General features: G+C 40.6%; 2 protein-coding genes across 6 annotated transcripts in view; one reads left to right on the top strand and one right to left on the bottom strand.

Annotated features, from left to right (window-relative positions):
- kifc3 (kinesin family member C3) overlaps positions 1 to 10,124 on the top strand; it is a 52,559-nt gene extending 42,435 nt beyond the window's left edge. For all 5 annotated transcript variants that reach the window (XM_078544036.1, XM_078544032.1, XM_078544035.1 and 2 more), the window contains 5 exons: positions 110 to 239; positions 3,091 to 3,320; positions 4,527 to 4,661; positions 6,027 to 6,135; positions 8,465 to 10,124. In XM_078544036.1, the coding sequence (XP_078400162.1) occupies positions 110 to 239; positions 3,091 to 3,320; positions 4,527 to 4,661; positions 6,027 to 6,135; positions 8,465 to 8,511 (651 nt within the window). In that variant the 3' untranslated portion in view covers positions 8,512 to 10,124. The remainder of the gene's footprint in view (positions 1 to 109; positions 240 to 3,090; positions 3,321 to 4,526; positions 4,662 to 6,026; positions 6,136 to 8,464) is intronic.
- A 155-nt stretch (positions 10,125 to 10,279) lies between these two features.
- katnb1 (katanin p80 (WD repeat containing) subunit B 1) overlaps positions 10,280 to 25,930 on the bottom strand; it is a 32,757-nt gene continuing 17,106 nt past the window's right edge. Inside the window, exons 11-18 of the mRNA XM_078544039.1 lie at positions 23,910 to 23,960; positions 23,158 to 23,234; positions 19,947 to 20,066; positions 18,935 to 19,081; positions 16,411 to 16,487; positions 14,673 to 14,747; positions 13,421 to 13,537; positions 10,280 to 11,994 (exon numbers count right to left, since the gene is read on the bottom strand). Of these exons, the coding sequence (XP_078400165.1) occupies positions 11,862 to 11,994; positions 13,421 to 13,537; positions 14,673 to 14,747; positions 16,411 to 16,487; positions 18,935 to 19,081; positions 19,947 to 20,066; positions 23,158 to 23,234; positions 23,910 to 23,960 (797 nt within the window). The 3' untranslated portion in view covers positions 10,280 to 11,861. The remainder of the gene's footprint in view (positions 11,995 to 13,420; positions 13,538 to 14,672; positions 14,748 to 16,410; positions 16,488 to 18,934; positions 19,082 to 19,946; positions 20,067 to 23,157; positions 23,235 to 23,909; positions 23,961 to 25,930) is intronic.

Genomic DNA, 25,930 nt, shown 5'->3' with positions numbered 1-25,930 from the left:
GCAAAGCAATGAACATACTGATAATTGTAGTTCCTGAAGCCTGATTTTTGAAAAAATAGGATCTTTGCAAGATGGGCACACTTTGAGGTCTGATTTTCTGCTCCATTAGGTTTTTGAACTTGGACGTGTGAATCGTGCGACAGATTTTACAAATGTGAATGAACGCAGCTCCCGGTCTCATGCTCTGCTGATAGTCTCCGTGACTGGGATAAACCTTACCTCTGGAGTAAGAACAACAGGTAGGATCTGGGTGTAACAGAGAAGTGACTACACTGAGGCTGCTAGTGTCAGTGTGAGCGAGTATTTCATACATTTGTAGCTTTGATCTGCCCAATTCATTAAATTCATCCATTAGCTTTAGACTGTGTTTCTCAGATTTCAGTCCATGCATCAATTTTGTTCATTTTAAAGTAACATTCAATTTATAAGATGGGTGGAATTAAAGACATGGGAAATGCTTGATAAAAGACCGCAGTCCAAACTAGTTTGCCTTCTACCATCCTGATAGTCACTTGATACAGTGACAATGGAGTTGTTGACTAATCATAACAAGAGTCACCTGTAATGGGAAGAAAGATACTGCGTTATAGTTGGGGTGGGATGCAATGGAAATAGCAGGACTGTGGAAACTTGATAACAAGGGAGATTCTAACAGTTAGAACTATAATTCAGTCACAGGATGTGGGTGTCACTGGCAAGGTCATTAATTATTGGCCATTCCTAATTGACTTTAAGAAGATGGTGGTTAGCCACCTTTTTGAACCTCTGCAATCCATGTGTTGGAACACCCACAGAACTGTTAGAAAGGGAGTTCCAGGATTTTGACCCAGTGACAATGAAGGAATGTTGATATAGTTCCAAGTCAGGCTGGTGTGTGGCTTGGAGGGGCACTTGCAGGTGGTGATGTTTCCATGCACCTGCTGACCTTGTCCTTTTAGGTGGTAGAGGTTGCTGTGGAAGGAACCTTGGTGAGTTGTTGCAGTGCATCTTGAAGATGGCACACACTGCTGCCATTGTCATAGTTATAGAGGTCTGCAGCAACTCACCTAGGCCCATCGAGTCTGCACCAGTCAAACAAGTACCTAACTATTCTAATCTCATTTTCTAGCATGAAGCCCATAGCCTTGTATGCCATGGCATCGCAAGTACACATCCAAATATTTCTTAAATGTTATGAGGGTTTCTGCCTCTACCATCCTTTCAGGCAGTGCGTCTCAGATTCCCACCACCCTCTGGGTGAAAAAATTCTTCATCACATCCCCTCTAAACCTCCTGCCCCTTACCTTAAATCTATGCCCCCTGGTTATTGATCCCTCCACTAAGGGGAAAAGTACCTTCCTGTCTACCATATCTATGCCCCTCATAAATTTATACACCTCAATCATGTCCCCCCTCAATCTCCTCTGCTCCAGGGAAAATAACCCCGGTCTATCCAATCTCTCCTCATAACTAAAACTCTCCAGCCCAAGCAACATCTTGGTAAATCTCCTCTGTACTCTCTCTAGTGCAGTCACATCCTTCCTATAATGTGAATTCCAGAACCTCACGCAATATCTAGCTGTGGCCTAACCAGTGTTTTATACAGTCCCAGCATAACCTCCCTGCTCTTATATTCTGTGCCTCGGCTAATAAAGGCAAGTATCCCATATTGCCTTCTTAACCACCTTATCTACCTGTCCAGCTACCTTAAGGGACCGGTGGACATGCACACCAAGGTCCCTCTGATCTTCGGTACTTCCCAGGGTCCTACCATTCATCGTGTATTCTTGTGCCTCGTTTGTCCTACTCAAGTGCATCACCTCACACTTATCTGGATTAAATTCCATTTGCCACTGATCAGCCCATCTATATCCTCCTATAATCTAAGGCTATCCTCCTCACTATTTACCACCCCACCAATTTTCGTGTCATCCGTGATCTTACTGATCAACCCTCCTACATTCAAATCTAAATCGTTTATATATACCACAAACAGCAAGGGACCCAACACCGATCTCTCTGGAACCCCACTGGACACAGGCATCCAGTCACAAAAACACCCTTCGACCATCACCCTCTGCTTCCTGCCACTTGGCCAATTCTGGATCCAATTTTCCAAATTGCCTTGGATCCCATGGGCTCTTATCTTCGTTATCAGTCTCCCATGCGGGACCTTATCAAAAGCCTTGCTAAAGTCCAAATAGACTACGTCAAATGCATTGCCCTCATCTGCACACTTGGCCACCTCTTCGAAAAATTCAAACAAATTGGTCAGACATGACCTCCCCTTAACAAAACCATGCTGACTGTCCTCGATTAATCCCTGCCTCTCCAAGTGTGGATTAATTCTGTCCCTCAGAATTGCTTCCAATAGTTTCCCCGCCACTGAGGTTAGACTTGACTGGCCTGTAGTTCCCTGGTTTATCCCTTCCTCCCTTCTTGAATAACGGTACCACATTGGCTGTCATCCTGTCCTCTGGCACCTCTCCTGTGGCCAGAGAGGTATTGAAAATTATTGCCAGTGCCCCTGCTATCTCCTCCTTTGCCTCACTCAACTGGGATACATTTCATCCAGGCTTGGAGGTTTATCTACTTGTAAGCCTGCCAGACCACTTAGAACCTCCTCCCTCTCTATGCTAATTTCTTTAATTATATCACAGTCCTTCTGCCTGATTTCCATACCCAAGTCGTCCCTATCACTTGTGAACACCGACACAAAGTATTCATTTAGTACCCTACCTACGTCTTCCGGCCCCACGCACAAATTACCACTATGGTCCTTAATGGGCCCTACTGTTTCCCTAGTTATCCCCTTACTCTTAATGTACTTGTAAAATAACTTTGGATTTTTATTTATTTTACCTGCCAATGTTTTTTCATGCCCCCTTTTTGCTCTCCTAATTTCCTTTTTAAGTTTCCCCCCTTTGTGTATTTGTGGTGGAGGGGGCACCATTCAAGCGAGGACTGATTATCTGTGAGTAAAGGTATAATTTAACAATTAGAATTTAGCTCGTGAAAAATGGGCCACTAAATGATCACTCTTCCTGTTTAGAGATGTGATTCTTATGGGTTTTTCTTTATCTTAAAACGCACTACTTTGCTTTCTTTCAGGCAAATTAAACCTGGTGGACTTGGCTGGGTCTGAGCGTGTTGGTAAATCAGGTGCAGAGGGACCCCGGCTGAGAGAAGCCCAGAATATTAACAAGTCCTTGTTGGCCCTTGGTGATGTCATCTGTGCACTGCGCTCCAAGCAACAGTATATTCCTTTCCGTAATTCCAAACTGACCTACCTGCTGCAAGACTCCCTCAGTGGGGACAGCAAAACTCTCATGATGGTCCAGGTGAGACTCCTCCCTCATTTTATCAAAGTGTTTCTAGGGGATGGACTTCCCGAAGCCCCAACTGTGGAGAGGTATCCCTGTGGATCAGATACCAATGGGAAATGGGAGATGGACATGGAGAAAAAATGTTGGCCCTTGCTGCTTTGGTGCATTTTGGTGGCTGGTGGCAAAGGGAATGAAGCCATATAGGTAGAAAGAAGAGTTTGGGACAGCTTTGGCATGCTAGTTATTGTCAGAATTAGATACACTTGGAAGACACATGAGCTGTGCTCATACAGGTTAATTTTAAGAGAAGTCAGTAGTTGAAAAGCTTGGCATTGGTTCTGCTGGTAGATGATTGGCTCATGTTTGGTTTTAATGGTCGTTGTTTTAGTATCTTGGGAAAACAGATGTAAAGTAGTGGAAGTATCCGTAGCATTGCATAATTAACAAAGGTGTGCAGGCTGAATAACAGTCTGACCATGATGTGAACATGATCGTAATCTTCTTTACATCAGTTGATAGGATGGTCAGTCCTATACTAGGTGAGGGGCAGCGGGGAGTAGGTTTATTGGGCTCCCATAACTCATACAAGATGGCAAGACAACACAACCCACCTGAAGCAAGTATCCTGCTGGACGTCAATGCAGAATTCAGAGACCTAGCTCTCCATTTGGAGTAGGTAGCATCACAACAAGAGAGCAGGAACATCCCTTATCATTACTGTCATAAATATCTCTAGGTACCTCACATGGAATTATGTTGTGTAGCTACCATTATGTGGGAAATTGCAGCAGCCATTGCGCCCACTGCAGTATCCTGTAATCACATAAATGAATGGCCAGTTTATCTGATTTTACTGATTTTGGTTGAGGGATTAATGTCCAAAACACCAGGAGAATTTCCTATTCTTCGAGCAGCGCTGTGTTTTTCTTTAATGTTTGCCTGAACCACCAAAGCAGGTTTAACGTCTTGTCCAAAAGTTGACTGTTCCAATAGCACTGCATTCCCTCAGTGCTACACTGTGTGTTGGCCAATATTGCATTGAAGTTCTTCAGTGGGACTTGAACCTGTGGTCTTCTGCCTCAGATGAAAGTCCAGCAGAACTAAACTGTAATTGGTTAGCCAGAACCAAAAGAAAGAACAGGGTCACTAGAAGTTGATAAATGTGTGCGTGGATTTTCTATTGTAACGAGCTCTTCTCCAGCCTTTTTCTGATTTCCACAGGTGTCTCCGATGGAGAAGAACGTCAATGAGACAGTTTGCTCGCTCAAGTTTGCTCAGAGAGTGCGCTCGGTGGAACTGGGGGCCATGGTACGAAGGGCTGAAAGCCAGCACTACTCAAACCGCCAAGACTATGAGGTGACAAACATTTCACTGCATAATGGTCTCCGGGAACAGGGTGTGTAAATGGTTTGCTGCAGGGAAGTAGTCACAGTATTGGATCTTGAAATGAAAGGGAAGATTATGCCTCCTTTTCTAGACAGATGAGCCCAGGATTCCCCAAGATTTTCGCATAACTCAGATCCCTGATACCAGTGAACAGCTGGTCATCTGCACTGATTCCAGCAGCTTCATATCTCCTTTGTGTCTCAGTGGCCAGACTTGACAGATATCGCCTGATCAGAGCACTGCATTGGATTGTGACCTCTAGTGACTTGTGTCCCACTGTTTTGGCTGTGTAGTTCAGCATTCTAATGACTTTGTCAATCATAGCTCTGAATTGCTTGGATGCCTACAACATCGTGTCTGCTAAAATTCCTAGATTTCTCTTGAAATCATCCACGGCTATTCCAGCACCATTTGTGGAGTTCACACATCATTCATTGTTCTTCCTTTGTGTAGCCCTTCAAATGTGAGCACACTAAAATTACATCTCCCATCACAGTTTGACTGATTTGCATTGATATTCTGAATCTGTCATTGGCATTAATAGGAAACTAGTGATTCCAACCCTGAGCCCTGGTGTGCACCTTTCTGTCCCTTTCTCTGACAGTCCTCTTACTATTTTAGTACTGAATTTTATTTTAATTAGTTTGTTTCTGCTGCATTTTTCTGAAGTTGGTGTTGCGCTTCTGATCAACGTTTTAGTATATTTTTTGCATTTTACCATCCACTTATTCTCCCTGCAGAATTAGGATATTCATTTTTATTTTCTTAATCCATTTTAGAGTCGCATTTGTTTTAGTCTGCACTGCCAATTTTTGTGTATGTATTCATCCTGTCTGCTCAGCTTTATTCCTTTCAAGGTGTTCCACTTATCCTCTGCTGAAATGGCAAAGTGCCTTCAATTCATTTCCGTTAGTTCTTTCAATTCTTTTAAAACTAGCTGTTTTTAAAGTTTCTTTCTACATACAGTTTCATGTTTGAAATATCTGAATCACAGGTTGTATTAAATGTGATCATTTTGTAGTTACTATCTTCCAAGGTTCAATTTCCTGCATGGAAGATGGCAGGTCAAAATGAGCACTGCAACATGTAGTTTCCTTGACATACTGGGTCATGAAACAGCCATACATTGCATTTATCAACTTCAGTGCCATGTAAAGTATTGGACAGTCTATCATGCAAGTTAGCAGTGATGCAGTCTGTCGCAGTGTACTGTTGTAGGACGGGGAGCTTATTGATTGCTAACATAATTTCTGTTAGGACTTTGGCTTGAGAGTATGTCTCACATGGAGATAGGATGCCTCAGACACAAACTGATGTGTGTATTTTCTTTCACAGTTAGAGTCCCCGTCTGCAGTCGCCCAACAAGGGCGGTTCAACATCAGCCATTCAGCAGGGAGTGCTGTCGGGAAAACCACAGCAGGGAAAAGAAGACTAGTGGCTTCAGGTATGGAAATCCTGCACTTTGGGGGGCAGGGGGTTGGATTAGTCAGGTTGCTTAGGTTCAGCCAATTTAATCCGGTATCATAGATGACATTTGGTGCTTCTCTTGGGTCCAGATGTTGGTCAGTTTCTAACTCTATGGAGGGGACATGGAGCTTTGCTTCATTCAGGGTGTGTGTTAGTACAAGGGAACTATGCTGCTGACCAGATCTGCTCTGTCCCCAACCAGTTCTGAGTTCCTGAACCAACTTTCAACCATGTCTCCCACACGCTGGATAATCTCAGCCAGGCAGTCAGTAACCTCATGGAATCCTAGAAACTCCCAGTACATTTAAATGACTACTGGCCCCTCTTGTGTCATCTCCCCTTAAACATGGGATTGGAATAGACCGTTTAATTCATGCTGTTTTTCTCCCTTATCATGCTATAGCTGCTCTGAGGAACAGGAGAAACAGATTCACTATAGAATAGAATCAGTTATGTCAACAGCTGTCCATTCTATAAGTTCATTCTCTGAAAAGCCTGAATGTGAATTACATTGGTTGTTTTTTAATGGAGTTATTAACCTTTGTAAATTACTAAAATTGATGCAGTATATCTCCAGCTATAAATTGCATCTATAACTACCCCACAAACCATGCAATCCAGTCTTTGTTGTCAGAGAGCTGCTCAGTTGACCTCAGTATGAGCCACATTGTAGTTCTGTGGGGTCCAACACAGAAATTCTGATCTGTTATTCTGATTGAGATGGATGAGTCCTATACATAAGTACTGGCTGATTAGTACTACAGGGTTAGATCAGAGGAAGAAAAGTTGATTGGAACAAGCTGCATATTGATGTTAAACCTCCATTTAATGAACCAAAAGTTTGCAAGTGTCAGTTCCCCATAGATATCAATAGGGTCAACCTTTTTCTAATCTTGCTGTCCGAAATTTCCCTGACCTTCCAGAGATTCTTGCCGTGAAACAGTTTGGTAAATATCCAATACCACACTAAAAAACAGTAGGGTGTAGAAATGTCTCTGCACGCTCTCTACCCAGCTATCACTTGCCCATTATAGTTCAAAAGTAAAAGTATTTCAGGGGACAGGGGACAGGGGAGAAATCTTTCCCCCCCCCCCCCCCCCCACCCCCTCCAGTTTTTCAAAAAAAGAGACCCATGTTTGGACTTCTGGAGAGACATGGTACCTTCTTGGGGAGCCTCCAAATGGAATCTGAGGTTAGATTTGCCCAAGTATGCATGGCATACAACTGATAACACAAACTGTGGGTACTTCTGTTACAAACCCATCCAAATCTTTTATGGGTAATATCTACAAACAGCACAGCTGCCATAACAATGAACAGTGGTTGGATCTGATGTCTGTGCAGGCTTTACTGCCATTGGTGTCTTGCCTTGCTTGCTATCCTGGCATGGGATATCCAGTCTCTCTGGGCTAATTTTTTTTGTGAAGACATAGCTGTATAACTTTTATCTGGTGTAGCAGTCACTATCTTACATGACTGTGGCACTGCCTCTGCCTGCTAGCAAAGGCTCATTGATATGGGATCAAAATCCTGGAGCTCCCTAGCGAAAAGCACTGTGGGACCCACATGACTTGTGCTTCTCAAGGGCAATAGGATGACCAGTAAATAGTGGCCCTACCAGCGATGTCCACATCTAAAATAATTTTTTTAAAAATAAACTCCCAAGACTTTCACATAGCTGAGCAGACTTCACAGCAGCTTCTTGAGTTAGGTGACAGTAGCACGGAATTTAAAAATTCTTGAAGCAAGTGGGTCATCCAGTGCAGGAAGCTGGATTTGGCAAGACAGTCAGTTCCAACGTCATCTCAGTCTGTATGGCACTGATATATGATTATGTTCTCAAATTTCATATTTTAGAGTTGCTGTACTGTTACTGTCCCTCAAAACAAAGAGCTCCTCCCTCTACACCTGGCCGGGTTCTCCTTTGTGTAGCACAGCACCATAATTACACCCCATCCTATGGTATCCAAACTCTGTCAGTTCCACGGAGAGGATACTGGAACTGACCTCTATCTTGCCAAATCCACCTTTCCTTGCTGATAACACACTTGTTTCTGGGGCCTTTCAGATCTGCAAGAGAAGCAAATTGGCACCCAAGAATTGTTGTAAAAGTATTTGTCTCTTGTGCAAAGCCATGATAGAACCCCATGGTTCGGGTATTTTCTTTTATTTACTTGTAAGTGTTAAGTCTTGGCAAACTACACCATTTCTAAGTTTTGTTTAATTTTTAAATGTCAAGCTTTGCTTAATTGCATATTATGTCTATTGGATGTGATTCAGCTCATCTATGCACATTTGCCCTGTAGGTGAAGTAAACCATCGACATGGCCCTGCTTCACTGCCTGCACTCTGAGGCTGCCTGGAATAGTGGAAGATTGGGGAGTAGTGGCCTATCCCAGTGTACAAAGTTCAGCACTTCAACACAATCCAGTCATAGATTATAAGCCAATGTCTGTACATTTATATACAGCCTGTTTTAAAAAGTTGACAGAGTAGAGCTCATTACTTATTTTTTATATATGTATAAACAGATTTTTATATTGTCTACTTTTTTTAACCCATCATTTGATATCCAAAGGTTAGTGTTCAATGAGCTCCAGTACAAATACCTTATCCTTTTTTTATTTTCTGTTAAGACCTGTTCACTGACTTTCACCTTTTGCACTGCAAACCTTGGCAGTTTGCTGTCACTATGGGTTCAGTCAGTGTGTTATGTATACAATTGGAGGTTACACTAAGAGGCGGAGCAAAGTACATACAGTTGTATAGAAAAATCAGGGAGACTGACTTAACACTTAGGGACACTGTTCCCCAGGCACAATGTTGCCACTTTTAGAAACTTTGGTGCCTTTCTCTTTCCCCTCCTCTTCCTCTCTCCACCTCCATCTCAATGCCACATGGGAAAGGTAATTGATTGATTAAGCAGCTGGGAGAAAATAATCCAGAATGTCTGCTGTTTTGCGAGGAACTGGGGAATAACCCGAGAAGGGTTGCCATCCACTGAAGAGAGGTTAGGGAGAGGGGGGGTTGGTGAGACTTGCCATCAAAATATCAACCTAAAGCTCTGGAAATTCATAACTGTTTTTCCATTACCTTGTGTTTTAATGAAGGTTTACATTTAAACTAGGGTTACTTAGACCCTTTAAACCAGCTGCCTCTCCCTTGGCAAGCTATATTTATTTAAAAATGAACAAGCAAAAGTCTGATAAACCAAAGGCAATTTGACTTTTTACTGTAACTTGCTGCTTTACTGTTCCACAAAGCCCACCCAACCCCATACCTAGCTTTAAAAAACTGCTCCCCTTTGTGTACTACACATCATATAGAATCAAAACTCAGTGCCACACTGACTGAGGACACTGGTACTGACCTCTTTCTTGCCAAATCCATTTTTCCTCTCTGCACCCCACTTCAGGGATATTTAAAATCTGTGCAAGAACCTAAATGTTACCTAATTTGAGCTGCCGTAAGAGTATTTGTCTTGATGTAAAGTCAATCTGATAACTGACTTGTCTCTGAAGTTCAGAGTGCTTTTAAGTTTAATGTATATAATTATTCCAACCTGCAATTTCCACATGGAAGGAGAGTTTGCTGTCTAAGGCAGCTTGTTCCCCATGTTATGCTTAGCATGCAATGTCGTTTTCCCAGTTAGTCTTTACTGTTCCTTCTAGATGTTAGCATTTTGGGTTCTGGGGATAAAACCCAGCTCATATTCCAACCCAATGTGGTTGGAGTAAGGAAGCCCAGAACTAGCGACAGCACCTCTTGGAGAAAACTTCTAGCAATGAATGTTTATAATCTCAGGGTGACTGCTCAGAAATTTAGTGTTGACATTCTGGTTTCTCTCAATGCCAGTTTGCCTTTGCAGTATTCTGAGAATCCTGATCATTACTCAGTGTAATGTCAAAAGTTTCAATATATGTTGCTGCCTATTCAATTTCAAATAAAGTCCAGTTTTTTAAGAAATCCAGATGTTAGTGATTATATAACTTGGTATGTGCTTGTGTCTAGTGTAGCATAAAGGTGATCTCCAGCCACACTGTTGCATCAATCAAGAATAGTGTGTACTTGGGGAATGAAATTGAGAGGCTCAAGCATAGCCAGTGATCAAGCCTTTCAAATATTTTCAAATCAGTTTATTATTGAAGACTTTAAAAACATATGTACATAGAAACATTTCCAAAATCATAGCATCTATACATAGTGAGGACATTGATGCACAACCTAAACTTAAAATGTACAATAGTACAGAATTGACTCCTGACATGGAATGTAAAGCATACTGCTTATTCTCAGCAACACAGGACAGGTTCAAATCAACTGATCATATAATGCACAGTTGAAATTCCAAACAAAAAGGGCTTGATGCATATTTAACAGCAATCAAGTATTCAGATAGAAGGCTTGTAGGTTAAATATTACAGTAGAGCTAATTTAAAGTGACTTTACCTGGTCAGGAAGCCACAACAGTAACTTGCCTGCTCCACTGGTATTAGATGAAGGGCTCCTAGACAATCAGCCCAAAACAAGGTTTGACAGGATCATTTTACCAGGCCACAATGGCAAGCTCCTCCTAGGAAACCAGTTCTGGAGGCAAGATTTCCAGCCAATTTACTTGTGTGAAAGCAAAAACAGGTGTGACTTGTGGGGATTATTTTTCAAATAAACAAGAAATGTCAAGTTTAAGTTGGGGAGAATGGGAAAAAGTTCTCAAATTAGAAAGAAATGCAATGAAAAGGCATCCATTCACCAGTAATGATCCAACCTTGAAGCATAGAAGTTAAAAATCTAGGAGAGATGTAAAATGACTAATCCTTGGAGTAAACAGAACTCTCAGCAATTTCAAAACAACAGTTTGCCCTGTACTGCTTGAGCAGGTTGAAATTACCAGTGTCATTCCAGAAGTGTAGACAGGTAGAACTGTGACAGAGTTAATCTGACATCACATTGCAGGAAACCACAATGGATCTTTCACCACCTTAGTAACAGCCAATGAGCTATTGCACTGAGTTCCAATGAATCACAAAGTCAGTAGTCCTGTTTCATGCTCAATACAGTAGGAAACAGCAATAAGTTACTTGAGGCTAAAGTATCCCACATAACATGCTTTAAATAAACCCAAAAGGCATGTCAGTTACAGGTAAAAGCCCATATCATCAATGGATCTCACCATTTACCTGCAGACCAGGCTAGAATGACCATCAGCAGGGGCATACACAACACTGAATGGCTTCACATAGCCAGCGTTGTCCTATGAAATGCTGATAAATTAAGGTCAGAGGTTTGAATTCACTCCAACCTTCAATGGAAAACAAAGGAACTTACGTTAACAATGCAAAATGTCACGCGAACCTCTATCCCTGGCAACACCACACTGTTGATTAACAGGGATGGACTTAAAACCAACAAGATGCAGGTAAATTAAGGAATCATCAGCAGTTTCCCCAAGTGTCCCAAATACTGAAAATGAGAAACTTTGTTCTCCACAGCATTACAAAAAATTAACTCGAGGCGCTCCTTGGCTAACTCATGTTCAAAATTTTTAAATGCAGTAAACTTGAATCCGTTTGAAGAGAAGAGAATTTGGGCTTTGCATCATTCGTTGGCAGTGTCTTCAACAGGATGTCAATTCCTCAGAAATAGGGAGGGGGACCTCAGAGTCCCCAGAGGGAGGTTTCAATAACAAGACTATGGAGAACATGGTCATTCAAAAGCTGCCATGAGAAGTTGAAGTTCACGAAAGGCACTACCTTGACGGCCAGGCAGTCCCGCTTTACTCTGAAGAATCGGGAGCAGATTTTTTAACTGCTTGTAACAGAGCTTACATTTCTGGTGCCTGAGAAAAGGAGGGAAAAATGAGTCAAAGTCACAGGAGCACCAGGAGATTTAAAGATAAACGAGAACTTGCACTCTGTTTTTATTTCAGTTTTATCCCACTTTCCCATTTGTCTAAGTCCTGGAAAATACTCACCAGGTTTGCAGCATTCTTCAGAGTCACATTGGACTCAAAATGTTAATTCTACTTCTGTCTCCACAGATGCTGCCAGATCTGCTAAGTATTTCCAGCACCTGCAGTATTTTGCTTTTATTGCTCCTTTGTCTGATAGGTTAGTCTCCTCTCCCCATTTTTGTGAAGAAATTACAATTGAACACACCCCAAAAATGTAACGCATTATCGTAACTATGCCATTTTCACCCTTTATCTAAGAAAGCTAGATCTTTGTTCTACAAGTGAAGTGAGATCTTATTAATTTCCTTTGAATTTGGCAAATCACTGAAAAATTCTACAAATTTACTTAGCACTAGCCAAAGTAGTTAAAGCAGGTCCAGTGCGTGAACAACACTTGTTGTTACTAGTGTGCAAATCAGCAAGCAATTTGTGATGAGGAACAGATAACTGTGATAGTTGCTGGACAATTTGCACGCCCTGCCATTAGCTTCATGAAAACATCTACCTCTTAACCTCCCAATGAGTTTCAGGAAGTTGCTGTATTTGCACATTAGTTGTCTATTAAATTGCCATAAAAAAACATTGCTGAGATTAGAAGCAAATTTACACAGGTGTTAAATGTCTGTGACTTCTCTACGACAAATTGTTGCTGCATCAAGAATCCATAAATTATTTTAAAAAGGGAATTCAACAGTTGCTTGTAAAAGAGGAACATTAATGGTTATAGGGAGCGGAGAGAGTGGGATCAGGTTAGGCAGTTCATGGAGAAAATATTGCTATCAAGTCTGTGCAGCTGTATGATATTCTATGGCTACATGAATAGCAATTTCAGGAATATTTGCACACAAACAGTTGTGAGAATGGAACACACAGCTCTAAAGGGAGGTGACATGGGGAAATCTAATAGTCCAAGTCCAGTAGAGAAGGCAATTGATGTTAAATCAATTGAGATGTTTGAAAATAGATAGAAGAATACTGCTCGTGACATATTAAAGGGTTTGGAGAAAAGGCAGTGAATTGGGACTGTGCCATGTCAACAAAATAGTGGAGCAAGCTCAATATAATGATTTGACCAATTCTGTTCCCTTTTCTAACCAATTTGGACTGCTGGTTTAGCACAACGCATGGACTACTTAATGAGATGCAAGAGGGTGGACCCATTTATCCCTAAATGAATTAGGCAAACAAAGCAAAAGATTTACTGAGTACCACACAAATGGTATGAACGAAGATACTCGAACAACATGGCTGCACACTGAAATAGTTTTTGGCAAGTTTAGCATTATCTATACTACACATAGCAGTCACTGACCTTTCTTCCCGTGTTATGTCCACCCCAATCGAGGGTGGTGTAACCAGATTGTCTGCCATTAAGGGTCCAAATCGCTGCAGGATCAACTTAAGGGAAGTACAACCAGTCTGCACGTAGCTACAGGGAGAGACAAGTGATTAGAGCGCTCAATATAAATTAAGCAATGGAAGGCCAATTCATTTACTTGATCTTGGGGGAGCTAAGCTATTTCATTAAATGAAAAAATTCATGCATGGAATTTGTTTATGCTTTTCAGGGAAGGAACACCTGTGCTCAGAAATGGAACACTACCATGCACTTGGTGTCAGTATCATGCACTTCAGATCAGCTATAGTAAAGCTTGGACAGAATACTGGGGCTATTTCATTCTACTACATTTATTAACATTCCTCATACTGAATCTTTGATGAGCAGCCCTACCCCAAAACATCCTGCAACTTCTCAGCATAAGAATCATCAGTTTAATGCCAGTTATGGATTGTTGTTTGTGATGAGCCATGTGGGATACAGACTCTCCAAATTCACTTCACAAGAGGAATTTAAGGGAAGATTTTCAATTCAAATCATCAGATTGTAACTATTGGAAATCCCTGGAGAGTGTGGCTCACATTAGTCCTAAACAAGGTATAGAATTCATTTACTGAAACAGGTGAGTTGGGAAATAGACAATCTCACCTTTAAAATACCCAACCCAATGTCTGAGTTTTTAAGTTCCAACAGTGAAATTGAATATGTAACCTGAACTTTCCAAATGGGATATAACACATTCTTGTTTTCTTCCCATTTAACTCCATCGGCTAGGAAACAAATGATCAAATTTAGTTTCTAACTGACAGTGAAATGTTGCCCAGTTGGTCTACTGACAAGTTGTTGAGAAACAGTCTGGTTTCTACAAATGCTCATTCATACTCTTACCACCACTATAGTTAAGAACATCAAGACTCAGTGATCATTTGGAGGCAACAGTTTCCAGTAACAACACACACTTTGCCATAAAGTCTCCCTGTATTTTTGTTCAACTGAAATAACCAAATTCTCTCCAGCGCTGAGTGAAGGGAACTTCAACACCATATATAATGCATAAGTGAAAAAGGCTGCACTACTTTGGTTATTGGGTGGGGTGTTTACCATTTCAAATTTGAGAAGCGTGCATGATGTTCACCAACACAAAAATGAACCACCACTCTGATTCCCACAACACAACACTCCAGGCCCCACTAACACAGGAACAATGAACAAAATGACTGCTGACCTCTCATACTTGCTCTGCAACAGTTTGTCAATCTGTGGAATGATCGAAGGGCACAGGTCCAGTTTCCACAAGGCTCTGAAACAGAAGATACATAATCAGTAACTGCTTGGGGGAAGATCTAACAGATATGTTAGTGTTAGTATCAATTAATCTTTTATACACTGACAACAAAGTGTCATTTCATTTAATAAAATTCAGTTAGCAATCTTAAACCTAAGAAGAAAAGTCATCTCCCAAATTCTACCATTTGTATCAATGTTAAAGGATAACCCGCTGTAGCTAGTTTGATTCCCTTCTCAAGTTTCTCAGAAAGGTTCTGCTGGGTTCTGAAAGAGGGGCCAGGGAAAAATGCAGGACAAGGCACATGAAAACAACTCATCTTTGGGGGCTGTAGTTGGGTCTTGAACAGTAATGCGAATTGGACAAGATCAATTTTTTACATTTCTTTCTCTCTACTCGACCTGGAGGATTTTATTTCCTTACTTAAATTTTTTTAACAAATCTGGCACAATCTAGCATAAGTCAGTCCTGACTACACAAGCCATCTTGCCTTATGCAGCCTCTGTGACTCACAGATGGCAAATGACTGAGCTTTTCACACAAAGTGGAGTATGAGGCCTGTAGTTTCTGAAATTTACCAGATAGGAGAAAGGAATGAATTTCAGGCTGTTAGTACTAGAAACAGATGGTATGGCATTAGCTGCAAATTAAACTTTACAGCCAATAAAGCAATTGGTGCTGATGACAGAAGAGAAAGAATTAAAAATACAGCCAGTCAGGGAGGCTCTTCTACGGGGTGGAAGGATCATGTTACTCCAACATGAATGCCTCCATCTTATTTGCTGCATATAGAGAGACAAGTGAAGTGCCAGTCAGACAAGTGAAAATACTAATCAGCAGGGTTGGACAGTGGTTGGTGAATCGTGAAATTACAAGATGGTTGGATCCAACAGTAATCAATAAATAAATCAAGTAGTAAAGTGAAGCAGCAATCTACCACTAATGGACTAACAGGGCATTCAGTCCCTCAAGTCTGCTCTGCCATTCAATTAAATCATGGTTGATCTGTACCTCAACCATATCCCCCAATACCTTACCTAACAAAAATCTACTAAATGCTGCCTTGATAGCTCCAGCTGTTCCAGCACCTACAGTCCTTTGGAGGCACAGAATTCCAGATTTCTACTATTCTTTGTCTTAAAAACGTACTTTCCAATTTTACTCCTGAATGGCTTAGCTCTAATTTTAAGATTATGTCACCTCTTTCTTAATAGTCGCCTATCAAATAATGCAAAAGTCTTGTGGCACAGTAGTAACGTCCCTACAAAAGCCAGAAACTCCATATTCGAGTCTCACTCTAAGACTTGATGGCCAGAGAAGGTGCGTTCATAACGTAGCCAAACATGTTAAGCATCAACCTGCAAATCCTTCCAACATGCCAATGGCAGACCATAAGAGTGGGAGTGTCTGCTGGTCAGCCGTGCTTGATGTGGAGTGGTGCCCCTCAAGCCAAAGCATCTAGCTTCAGGCTAGTGACCTGGTCCAGGAAAAATAAGCTACAGAAAACAGACATGGGAATATGCTTTGTCTGTTTCATGTGTCTCTAGATGTGGATAATCTTCTAAGTTTAGATAATCCTAACATTTTAAGCAAGGTGAGATCATTAAAGATTTATAGGTTGCATTTTTAGCCCCCTTAACAGATTCAAGGACTGGGTAGCCTTTTAACAGGTACATACGGTTTGAGATTAATAATGTTCAAGATGTCCACAATGACCGCCAAGTCATTCATGGTCACTGCTGAGTCTATGGAGGTCTGCAATGAAGAAATTGGCGTTAGAATGTGCATTTGAACCTAGAACATGTAGTTCTTCAGAAAACATCATGCCAACAAGAACAACACTGTCAGCAGGAGGTTTAGACAAAAGTGGCCTTGCTTTGGCTGAAGCAGAAAGTGGCAGTGTAATGGGCATTACGAATTCTTCTGCCAAATAGATGTCAGTTTTAACCAGCCAAATTTCAGTACTAAAATTAGACAGGATGAATTATAAGACAACCCTTTAAAACAACAGGAAAGGAAGCTGTGCCACCTTTCAGACTTTTGTATCTTGTGCCAAAAAGTGGAAAGTGGGAGTTACAAAAGTATTAGGAATATGATAGTTGTATAGGGACAAATTCCTTTTAGAATTTCTGACTTGCAAATCCATGAAACAAATAAACCAAGACTTTAAAGGTATCCACAGGAGTGAAACAAGTAATGATAACTTAGAGAAAGCCAGGAGTTTTTTCACACATGGCTCCCTGCAGGGACTGCAAGTAGTGGACTCCCATTGTGCCTTTTCATAGAATGGTCACAGCACAGGAGGCAGCCATTTGGCCCATTGCACTTGTGCTAGCTCTCTGCAAGAGCAATTCAGCTAGTTCCACACCCATGCCTTTTCCCTGTAGCCTTGCAATATTTTTCCCTTCAGATAACAGCTCCATTTTGAATGCCATAAGTGAATCTGCCTCCACCATATTCTCAGGCATTCCAGATCTGAACCACTCACTACATAAAAAATATTTTCCTCATGCCACCTTTGGTTCTTTTGCCATCCACCTTAAATCATTGTCCCCCAGTTCTCCATCCGTCATTGGGAACAGTTTGTCCCCATCTTCTCCATCATGACCCCACATGATTTTGAGCACCTCTATCAAATCTCCTCTCAACCTTTTCTTTTTTAAAGAGAACACCACTAGCTTCTCCAATCTATCTATCCACGTAACTGAAGTGCCTCATTCTGGAATAATTCTTGTAAATCTTTCCTGCACCCTCTCTAAAGATTTCAGGTCCTTCCTAAAGTGCGGTGTCCAGAACTGGACACAATACCGCAGTTATGGCCGAACCATTGTTTTATAAGGGTTCATCATAACTTCATTGCTTTTGTTCTCTATGCCTCTATTTATAAAGCATAGAATCCCCTAATGCCTTAACTGCTTTTTCAACTTGCCCTGCCACCTTCAGCAATTTGTGCACATAATCTCCAGGCCCCTTTGCACCTCCGCCCACTTTAGAGCTGCATCCTTAATTTTATATTGCCTCTCCTACTTCCTCCTACCAAAATGTATCACTTGACATCTCTGCATTAAATTTCATCTGCCACTTATCCACCCATTCTACCAACCCGTCTTTGCCCTCTTGAAGGTTATCATCACTATCCCTCTCACAATTCATAATACTATGTTTTACCCTGTACAGCTATGTTAAGGTCTTTAATATAGATCAAGAAAAGCTGTGATTCTCATACTGACCCCCTGGGAAACCCCACTATATACCTTCCCCAGACCGAAAAACAACCATTGACCACTACGGTTTCCAGTGACTCAGCCAACTGCGTACCCATGCTGCCACTGCCCTTTTATTCCATCAGCTCTAACTTTGCTGCCAAGCCTGCTACATGGCACTTTACCAAGTGTATATGTTTACCAATTCTCTTACCAGAGCATGAATCCAAATCTGTTCTAGGAACTAACAGGTAGAATCTCACTTCACCCCTACTCTTGCGCTTCATCAAAAATACTACCCAAAGTCCTTTACAAGTTTCAATGACTGAGACTTACTATATTGCGTAAGTCATCACATCATTGTGGGAATACTTTGCATTTATTCTATGCCTTAATTCACAGTAACAATCCCCATTGGAAAAAAAAAACTGGACAAGGCTATCATGCTGTAATCAAGTATACTATTTTAGGGCTAGTGTATTTCTTTTCTCCGCAAGGTAAATCTTTCTGCCATCAAGGGTGTGTTAATTTTTGGAATTAGATTAATAATCACAATTATATTGTGTTTTTTAAAGTCTCTGCCAAGAATAATAATATAGAGATTGTTCAGACCAAATAAACTGCAATTCAGGGAGGGTCAGAAGTCAATGTTTGCAGCATATTAAAAAGTACAGTTGCAAATATCCAAAGAAACAGTTCAAATAAACAAAAAATCTGGTGAAATGTGAAGTAAAGAAAGGTGATTGACACATGCCCAATATATAGATGGCATTTGGGCTGCACCTGCATATTAGAGACCCCAGGTAGGAATTAGTTGACAAATTAGAAAACTGAGTGTTGATCGTTGACCACTGCACCAATAAGTAATCTCATCAAACTGGGGAAGGGTATGGGGTGGAAAAGAAGGAACTGATTTTTTATTCCTCCGGGGTGTACACATTATTATTCCACTTTTAAAGAGTAGATGTGTTACTACATGTTAAGAATCACTGCACTGACCTTGACGTCTCCAGTGGTCCATACAGCTCTCACAGTGTCTAGATTCTTGAAGCGACTTGTTAATACCACGCACATGGTGTCATGTCCTTTCCGGATTTGGCTCACAGCATCTTCGTCACTCAAATCTGCCAATTTATTATTCTGAGGCTGGAGAAATATGATATAAATCAAAACAAGTTAATGCAATTGAAAAGACACTTGGCTTGCCTTGCCAAATTGACAGAAACCTCTGCTGCAGACTTCCCCATTCATAATTTAGGGCAACTGCTAGATAAGAAAATTATCAATCCTTGAGCGCGCAGGAGAAAAATAACTAAGAAGATAGCCCTTTTAAAATTTTGCATTCCTCAGTCAGTGACCCTTACCCCCGAGCTATTACTCAGGTTGGTAGCCTCCTTCCTTAAATGCAATATAAATAAGTAGTTTCAAATTGTTCAAAGCTCTTAAACTTTAAGAATACATTATCTGTCAGCACCAAAATACTCAGGGATTGGAACTTCCTTTATGATAGGATATGATTTTGAAAGTAAAAGTCTACTTACTGGGGTCTAAATCACCATTTGTTATTCTTCACCTACCAAAGGTTTTAACCCAGATGGAGTCTTACAGTTGATCCCACAATTATATTCAGAACCAAATTAACCAACGTGCAGATGCTGCCTTAGTGTACCGATTCAAAACGTAAGGGTGCATGTTTTAAGTGTACAGATTCTTACACTAAGATTGCAAGCTACCTTTAAAGTACAGGTCCAAACAGCAAGGATGGGCAAAACCAGTTGAACGGAATTCTGGCCTCATTTGACCTCTACTACAGATTACAAACAAGTTATTGGATATTGATCACAGTAGGAGCTTTGGTTTATTTCCCACCCCCAGCCCAGGAAGTTGGAGTCAACTATAATATTACTGCTGCCATTCAGACATCAAGAGCTTGTGCAAAACAGAAGCAGAGAAAATGCAACTGCTAAGAAAAATTAAATTACCCAAAGGGAAATCACTAAACACCACTTACTGGGAGAAAGTCTGCCACCTTCAACCCAATGGGTTCATTTTTAGCGATCGGGATTATTGGTGCTTCAGGTTGGCTGATGGGAGTGGATGCTGCTGTTGGAGGAAAGTTCAGCTGATCTGGCTGAAAGAGAAGACAGTTTCAACAGTCTGGATGGTGACTGCTCTATATTATTTCTCACATCATCATAAGCAACCGAATTACAAAACTGGGAAGGCCACAAACTTCAAACAGTATCTATTCCAGTCAGCCATAGCTACATCAAGAATGCAGCCAATTAAATCAAAATATCTCTCAGAAAACCAGGGGATCCCATGCAATACCAAGCAGTATGGGCTTACTTAGTTCAGCCAATATCCAGTCATCATTCTTTAATTCCAAGAAATGCAAAAAAAAATCCCCATTACTAAATACAAAATTTAATAATTTCTGTCAAACAATGAACCACCATTAGTGGTAGCATTATTACAACATCATGCATTATTAAAAAAATCTTTAGGTGGTATATAAAAGTCCCAAAGAACTTCAGAGGCATCATTTTTTTTTTAATGGAGACAAAGATAAGGAAGGAGACATTAGGAAGGATGTACAAATTATTGGGCAAAGACAGATTACCTTGCTTAGCTGTTATTCTCATTGCAAATATATAAATATATATTTGCATTGCACAAGATGGTCATTTTAATGCTTTTGGTTCCCACTATTTTCTTGAAACCTGTATTGCCATCAGATATGCATGTACATTTCATTATAGCACAAAAAGAAGCCATTCAGCCCATCAAGTTCATGACAACTCTGCAGAGCAATCCAGTCGCTCCAATCCCATCTCTCTATGCCTGTAGCCTTGCAAGTTTTTATCCCTGAAGTGGCCAACCAATTTCCTTGTGAGATCATTAATTTTCTTCACTTCCACCGCCCTCATAGGTAGAGAGATCCAGCTCATTGCCACTTGCTGCGTAAAAAAGTTCTTCCTTACTGCATCTCTTGCCCATAACCTAAAATCTGTTCCGCATCCCAACCCCCAGTCCTTGTATTTTCAGCTAATGTAAACATAAATATGATCAACTAAAACAAATCTGTTGACTGATACAATGTTTTGCTACTAATCTGAACAACAGGGAAACAAAAAGAGGCCCACTCGTCATTAAAAATAAAATGAAGGGCAACACTGCCCTGAAAATTCAAGTATTCCTTTTTTTTTTAAGAACTGGTTTCAATCGTTTTAATGGCTTGCCCAGTATAATCTAACACGAGGCCTTTTCCGCTCAACATCTTCAAATTGTTAAATACGAAAATCCAGAGTTACTTACAATTATGCATTTAATTTTTCCTGATACTGCAATGCTTCTGCTAGAAAGGCCACAACTAAAAACCACTGAACACCCATCAATTCACGCTATAGCTTTTTCTCTAGTGTTTAGCAGATTGAGCAATTCGAAAAGTAACAACCATTTTTCCTTCAGAAGCCAGTAAAGGACCAGGTCTGAAGGGGATTCATTATTGAACTTGTCGTGATTTTTGAATTGTTGATGATTAGATGCAGGAGTTTCAATGTAGCTCAGTTACCAAAACAATCTTCATGACCTGTTTCAAATAGAGAAGCTTAGACACCAGATGCTTCTGAGGAATGATGCAGCGAAATGTCCAGAATTGGGAAAGCTTTCATCAGTTTTACGAAAACCCACTAGCCTACTTACTGATCCTAATATTGCTGGCATTTTACCTGCAACAACAGCAGTTGGTTTCTGTGATTGTATCTTGGCTTTTCAAAACAATAAACATCAAGGGATCCTTGATATCCGCAACCTGCGTACAATCTTTGACAACACAATGCCCAGTGGTTCCCCATTCACAGTACAGTAAGACCCAATGTGAATAAACATTGCTTGCGAAAGCTTGCTGTGAACATTACAAAATTCATCCTATAGAAATTAAATATGCTACTTCTGGATGTCTGAGATGTGATTCAATCTCACTACTTAGATCCAATACACCATCTTTGTCTGATGAAATTCTCAAGAAAGCTTGGCTCCATTTATCATTGCCTTCTTCAGTGTTTTACCAAGCCTATGCTTGCCCAGCAATGAAATATTGTAGCTCTCCTTGGCAAGCTGAGGAATACAGCTTTTCCTCTTGTTGTTGGTTTTGTCACAGATGATGCAAGCTTGTAGCTTGGGCATGGCTGTCAGTACTCTGCATCAAGCAAGCAACCTAAAAAATGTCAAAGCTGCCAGCACTTAAAGCAATCCTCAATGTTTTCCAGGGAAGCAATCAGTGCTGTGGTTAAGCTCAAAGAACTCTGGATCCTCAAGACAGAGTTAAGTGGAGTGACAAAACCTAATCCTGAGACTGCAAGATCCTAAATTGATAACTCTGGTCCAACTACACAAGAGAATGAAATGGTTTAGCATTCTGGCATTTCAACGACATCTAAAACAGCCACCAGCTGTAATGTGACTAGAAATCGTTAGATTGCTTTATATAAGAAAGCATATCATTTAGTCAATACATCCACAGCTTAGACTTCCAGCACAAAATAGGAATGGGGGTTCCCCCACTAGCTCAGTTGATAAGTGTATCATGTGGTGTGGCACTAACCCAAAAGGACCAGGAGGTCCCAGATTTGATTCTTCGTCTGTACTGAGTTAGGACATCTCATTTGGGACAGCAGTTGGGGTGATGCTACAGTTGTCCTCAGTGCTGTTGGGCCTGAAGTGTGGAAATTAAGAAAATCAGCCATGATTTAACTCCTGCTACTCAATTACCCCTGTTCTGGTGATATATTGGACCTGTTACATGCAGTAAAACAATATGGCCAATGCTTGTTCCATAGGTTCATGCATTAAGATAAATCAAATAGGCAATATATTGGCACCCATGGGACTACATCCCAGTAAGAGTCGGAGCCCTTGGAGAAGAGGAAAATGAAAGAAAAGCAAGATAATATATTTGCTTGGATCATACATTCTGCACATGTTCAAGCCTCTAGAACCATCAAATAACTGAAACAAAATCAACATATTGCAATTGCTGGAAATCTGAAATACAAAGAGAAAATGCTGGAAATACTCAGTCGATCTGGCAGCATCTGTGGAGAGATCAACAGAGTTAACCTTTCAGGTCAAGGACCTTTCTTTGGAAATAGCTACCTTGGTAGAACTGGTTTTCAAAATAGGAATAATGATAAAGGTCTTCCACAGATTGCATTACTAACCTGTAATCTTTTCACTGCAGGAGAATGCATCTCTGTTGAAGCAGTCACTTTCTCAACTTCCTTCACCAAAATAGCATCTACACAAAACATTAACATAACATATAAAGTCCAGCATTAAAAAGAGCATTAAGCACAGTCCACTGAGCACCAATAAAACTATTGCACGCACCTATATACAAGATTTTCACAGAAACAGTTTGACATGTGCAGTTCATTATTTAGCAACTGCTCAGAGCGAAAAGGTGGGGAAGTAGAGTTCAAAGAACTATATTGAAATGGGGGTAAATAAAGAGTTCAATAAACGTTAAGGAAAAGGAAGAAATATGATTTTTTAAAATTTGGAATCAAGTCTGTATGGAAAAACATCTCAACTAAGAATGAGTCTTTGAATTGAAACTTGAGTAGCAACTTCACTTAATTTATGTAGTAAACTGCCATCTAGTGTGGTGAATGGAAATGTACTCAACATAATAGAGATCAATGAACCTCCTAATCTAACCTAGTAAAAAAAAAGATGAGAATTTTTGACCAAAGGCAGCAAGCAATGAAAATAGCCTGATCAAACTGACCTGAAACAAAGTTATCATGTACGCAACTGATGACCTACTAACCACTTAGAGCTGAAGTCTAGGAGCAATCACGTCCTGAGGTAGGAGATTAGTGCAGTCCAGGTCACTGCATCCAAAGTTCTACACAGATGTAAATCATACACACAGACTGAAAGGAAAAAAAGTGTTCCAAAAGAGGCTTACCATCTTCTGGGGGAGCAGGAAAGGGATCAGTCCTCCGAGGTGGAGTCCGAGCTGCCACAAGAACACACCAATAAGAGGCGACAATAAAATTTCACGTTATATTTTCAAATACATCAACATAATAAGACAACTGCTCATAGGTTTTTTTACTTTTACATTTAACATTAAAAATCTTCCAACATTCATTTTAATACAACTGTGTCCCCTTAAACCAATTACTTCTATAGAACATTGAGGTCAATTAGCATTCCATCACTCTGGGCTATTCAGGCAGCAGTATGCTGGTACGTGTCTGGTTAAAACGCTCAACCAGATTCAGTATTGCAAACACAGTTCAAAGGGTTTCTGATGAAGCCAAATGGAACAAAATGCTTCACTGCAATGATCAGTAAAAAGGCACATGGCAATCATGTGGCAGAAGAACAGACACTTTTGTCAGATTCACAGTTTAGTGAGATACTTCATAAATAAGGGTGCATAACATTTTTGTGGGAGGTAAATGTTCAAGAATTTATCAAAGTGCTCATTTCAACACCCTTATGGATCAAAGATAGATCAGTAACCTTTAGAAATTAAACATAGAAATTACAAAATTGGTACCAGTAACATAGGTAGAATAAGGGTTGAAGTCTTGCAAGCAGATTTTAAGGAATTAAGCAAGAGATTAAAGCAGGATTACTCCCAGTGCCAGTGACTACAGAAATCTGAGGAAAAAGTCAACAAAGGCATGGTTGAAGAGAGCTGCAAGAGGGAAGGCTTTAGATTCTTGGGGCATTGGGACCGTTTCTGGCTAGACAGGTTGTACCTCAACAGGGGCAGCACCAATATCTTCACAGGCAGGTTTGCAAGTGTTGTTGGGGAGGGTTTAAACTAAACAGGGAGATGGATGAAGAGCGGTGTATAGATTCAGAAAGGAGAAAAACTGAGCTGCAAAGAGAAGGCAGAAAATCAGTGAGTTTGGAAAGGCAGAGCAAATAAACATTGGAATATAGACAAAACAAAAAGTTTGGTTGTGCTTAATGGTACATACCTAAATACAAGGAGTATAGTGATAAGGCAGATGAGCTGAGGGCACAGATCGACACATAGAAGCATGTTTTTAGCTATTACTGAAACATGACTTGGATAGTCAGGCATGGCAGTTTAGTGTACGTGGTTACAGGGTTTTCTGTCGAGATTGAATGGGGGATAAAAAGAGAGATGGGGTGGCAATATTGATTAAAGGAACAATTACAGTCATGAGAAGGGATGGGATGTTAGCGGGATCATCAAATGAGGCTATATAGGCTGAACTAAGGAACAATCACACCGACGGGCATGATTATAGACCACTAAATAATCTGAGGGAGATGGAAGAACATATTTGTAGGAAAAGTTCTGAAAAACGCTAAAGCTGTAAGGCAGGTAAAGTAGGGGATTTCAATAACCCTAATATTAACTGGAATACAGGTGTAAAAGATGAGGGCACAGAATTCCTGAAATACATTCAAGAGAACTTTTTCAGCCAATATGTGGAAACCCAACAGGTGTTTTTTTTGGGGGGGGAGGTGGCGTTGCGTGGTGGGGGGTCTGGCTTGGAGAAGAGGTCTGGATTTAATTTATGGAATGAAGCTAGGTATGTTAAAGAAATATCAGTGGGAGAACACTTTTATGGTAGTGATCATAATTCAGTTAGATTTATCATCATTATGAAAAAAGATAAAATAGGAGTAAATAATCTAAATTGGGGGCTGGGGGTGGAGGGGGGAGAGGAGGCCAATTTTGTAAACTGAGAAGCAATTTAGCAAAAATGGACTGAAAGCAGCTACTTGAGGTAAATCAATGTTAGAGCAATGGGAGGAAATCCAGAGCAGATTCAAGGGTTCAGGATAAACCAGTTCCCACAAAGAAAAATGGTTGGAACAGCCAAATCTGGATACCTGGATGTCAAGGAGCGTAAAGAGTAAGATGAGGCAAAAAAAGGGAAGCTTATGTCAGACATCAGGAGCTTAAAAGTGTAAGGGAGAAATTAAAAGTGAGAT

This window comes from Cetorhinus maximus, chromosome 6 (assembly GCF_964194155.1).
Source record: "Cetorhinus maximus chromosome 6, sCetMax3.hap1.1, whole genome shotgun sequence".
Taxonomy (NCBI): domain Eukaryota; kingdom Metazoa; phylum Chordata; class Chondrichthyes; order Lamniformes; family Cetorhinidae; genus Cetorhinus; species Cetorhinus maximus.
Note: the sequence above shows the minus strand (reverse complement) of the source record. Positions and strands in the feature narration are given on the sequence as shown.